General features: G+C 40.5%; 1 protein-coding gene across 1 annotated transcript in view; it reads left to right on the forward strand.

Moving 5' to 3' along the window:
* Window positions 1-2,658, forward strand: part of LOC106472598 (hairy/enhancer-of-split related with YRPW motif protein-like) — a 9,641-nt gene extending 6,983 nt beyond the window's left edge. The window contains exon 5 of the mRNA XM_013933253.2: window positions 1,605-2,658. Coding sequence (XP_013788707.2) covers window positions 1,605-2,251 — 647 coding nt within the window. The 3' untranslated portion in view covers window positions 2,252-2,658. The remainder of the gene's footprint in view (window positions 1-1,604) is intronic.
* Window positions 2,659-2,664: the final 6 nt, after the last annotated feature.

The raw sequence follows: 2,664 nt of genomic DNA on the forward strand, positions 1-2,664 counted from the left end.
GCTAGCCGTCCCTAATTTTGAACTGATAGACTAATCAAATTGTGGGGTTTCAAAGTCATTCTTATAGAACACCCATAGACAAAAAATGCAAAGCGCATTTTAAGGTAACCGGTCGTGAACTGTGATTCCTCAGGTTCACAATTTAAGCACACTAGGCCACACCCTACCCAATTTGGCTTGAATATTGTGAGCTTCAAGTTTCACTTTTTTCAAGCATCCTACATTTGTATTTTTTAGTTTCACAAATTTTTCAACAGATGGCAGCACCTATATATTCTGATTTATTTTTTTTTCCTTCATACATTTCTAAATAAATAATTTTAAATAAATAACTTTGGTTCTTATCTTTTGTAGTATTTGGGTCCATTCATATGAGCATATTTTAACAAAACGTTAGTGATACTAACAACTGATCACGAAAGGTTCACTAATGGACTAGCGGTTAGTTTACGGACGGACATACTACACTAAAATTCGGGACTCGATTTCTCGTGGAGAAAAAAGCTCAGATAGCCGGTGTAGCTTTGTGCTAAAAAATAACAAGAACATTGATGAAGACTGGTCCACCTATTGAAAGCGATTTGGTTTTACGGTTTTTTTTTTTCTAACGTATAAAACAAATCATTACTTCACGTTCAGACATGATTTTTAGCACGAACTCAGAAACTGTCGTAATAGAAGATTTAATACAATTTACTGATTTATTAATATGAAGCCCCCCCCCCAGTGGCACAGCGTTATATCTGCGAACTTACAACGCTAAAAACAGGGTTTCAATACCTGTGATGGGCAGAGCACAGATAGCCCATTTTGTAGCTTTGTGTGTTTAAATTCAAACAAACAAACAATTAATACTTAAACTTGCTTCAAATAACGAAAAATCATATCGGAACGTGAAAAGAACATATTCTAGGAGGCTAACAGTTTGGAACTCCAAAATCTGGAGTTCCATTCCGATAGAGCGCAGATAGATTATTGCTTAACTTTGTGCTTAAACAAACAAAGAAAAAATAATTTGAACGTTCATATACCATCGTATGTCTGATGTACAAAACCTCTTGCATATATTGTAGAACTATTTCTTTGGTTTTATTCTGTTTTCCCAGTGTAATTATTATCACTTAACACAAATGCTTCACAGTCCAGAAAGGTTTGGTTTGTTTTGAATTTCGCGCAAAGCTACACGAGGGCTATCTGCGCTAGCCGTCCCTAATTTAGCAGTGTAAGACTAGAGGGAAGGCAGCTAGTCATCACCATCCACCGCCAACTCTTGGGCTACTCTTTTACCAACGACTAGTGGGATTAACCGTAGCATATAACGCCCCCACGACTGAAAGGACGAGCATGTTTGGTGGGGGGGGGGATCGAACCCGCGACCCTCAAACTGCGAGTCGAGCCATGCCAACCCAGAAAGAAGCCTTATTTATCATTAGGCTTAGTGGAAGTAAAGTTCATGTAATTTAGTGCTAACAATAACGTACATTTACTGCAAGCGTTATTCTCAGTGATCCGATATTGTCAATTTAATGATGTTTAGCTGTCTATAGTTTGTTGACTTCATACTTAATCATTTATTGTTCATTTTTGTGTACTTTATTTTTCAGGGTTTGATCCGTTTTCGTTGGATCCCCACAAGATGTTCATGGATTACCACAGCATCGGATTTCGAGAGTGTGCATCTGAAGTAGCACGCTACCTGGTGGCCATGGAAGGACTAGATCTTCAAGACCCGTTGCGGTTGCGCCTCATGAGCCACCTTCAGTGCTACTCAGCGCAGAGAGATTTAGTCGTCAAGTCTACAGTTACCCAGAGTCCGTGGAATACAGCGTCATCTCTTCCTCCAGCGCCTCAATACTTTTCTCATCCAGTAGTGCCCCCTAGCGGATCTGGTGTACATACCTCCTCCTCCATGAATTTAGACGCGCCACCTGGGGTTCAATATTCTTGCAGTATTTCAAGGCTTGCTCATCCTTCTGCTTCTGAAGACAGTATGACATCTTGTCTCCTTCCTCCACATCCGGGACCCCGAGTACCATCCAATGCAACAAACTCCATGTCACCTCCCACCATGCAACCTTCCGTAACTCCTAGCAGTACTTTCATGATGTCGTCGCCTTCTCAAATGCCATCCAGTCAGTACCTTGGCACACAGGGACTTCCATCCAGTGGCTATGGATGGTCCAGCACATCTCCACAGCCATCATCTTCCATGAAACCTTACAGACCATGGGGAGCCGAATTAGCTTACTGATAGTTGAAAACATCATAAAATGAAGAATTCTTACAATCTTGAGTTGTGTCCTCCAAACACTGCTGTATCAAAGATAGATTTGGTAGATGTGGAACATACTGGAAAGTTTTAGAATCTTTGTGTGTACAAAGGGACTCCTCATAGTTTAAATAAGATCCCATGTACGCTTCCTCATCCGAGAAGGACATACAGACAGAATGTAGGGGCTCTTCTCAAACTCAAGAAGCTCCCGTGTGCGCTTTCTAGTCTGAAAGGATATACAAAAAAGGGGTACCTTACATATTCAAGAAGTGTCTGTGTACGTTGTTTAGATGATAAGAATACACAGACAGACACCTATGTTGAACTGGATTCATTAAAACGATCGTGTCCTTGTGATTGTTTTTACTTGGCCTACTGAAGATCTCGCAAAG

Source organism: Limulus polyphemus, unplaced genomic scaffold (genome assembly GCF_000517525.1).
Source record: "Limulus polyphemus unplaced genomic scaffold, Limulus_polyphemus-2.1.2 Scaffold5456, whole genome shotgun sequence".
In the NCBI taxonomy this organism is placed as follows: Eukaryota; Metazoa; Arthropoda; class Merostomata; order Xiphosura; family Limulidae; genus Limulus; species Limulus polyphemus.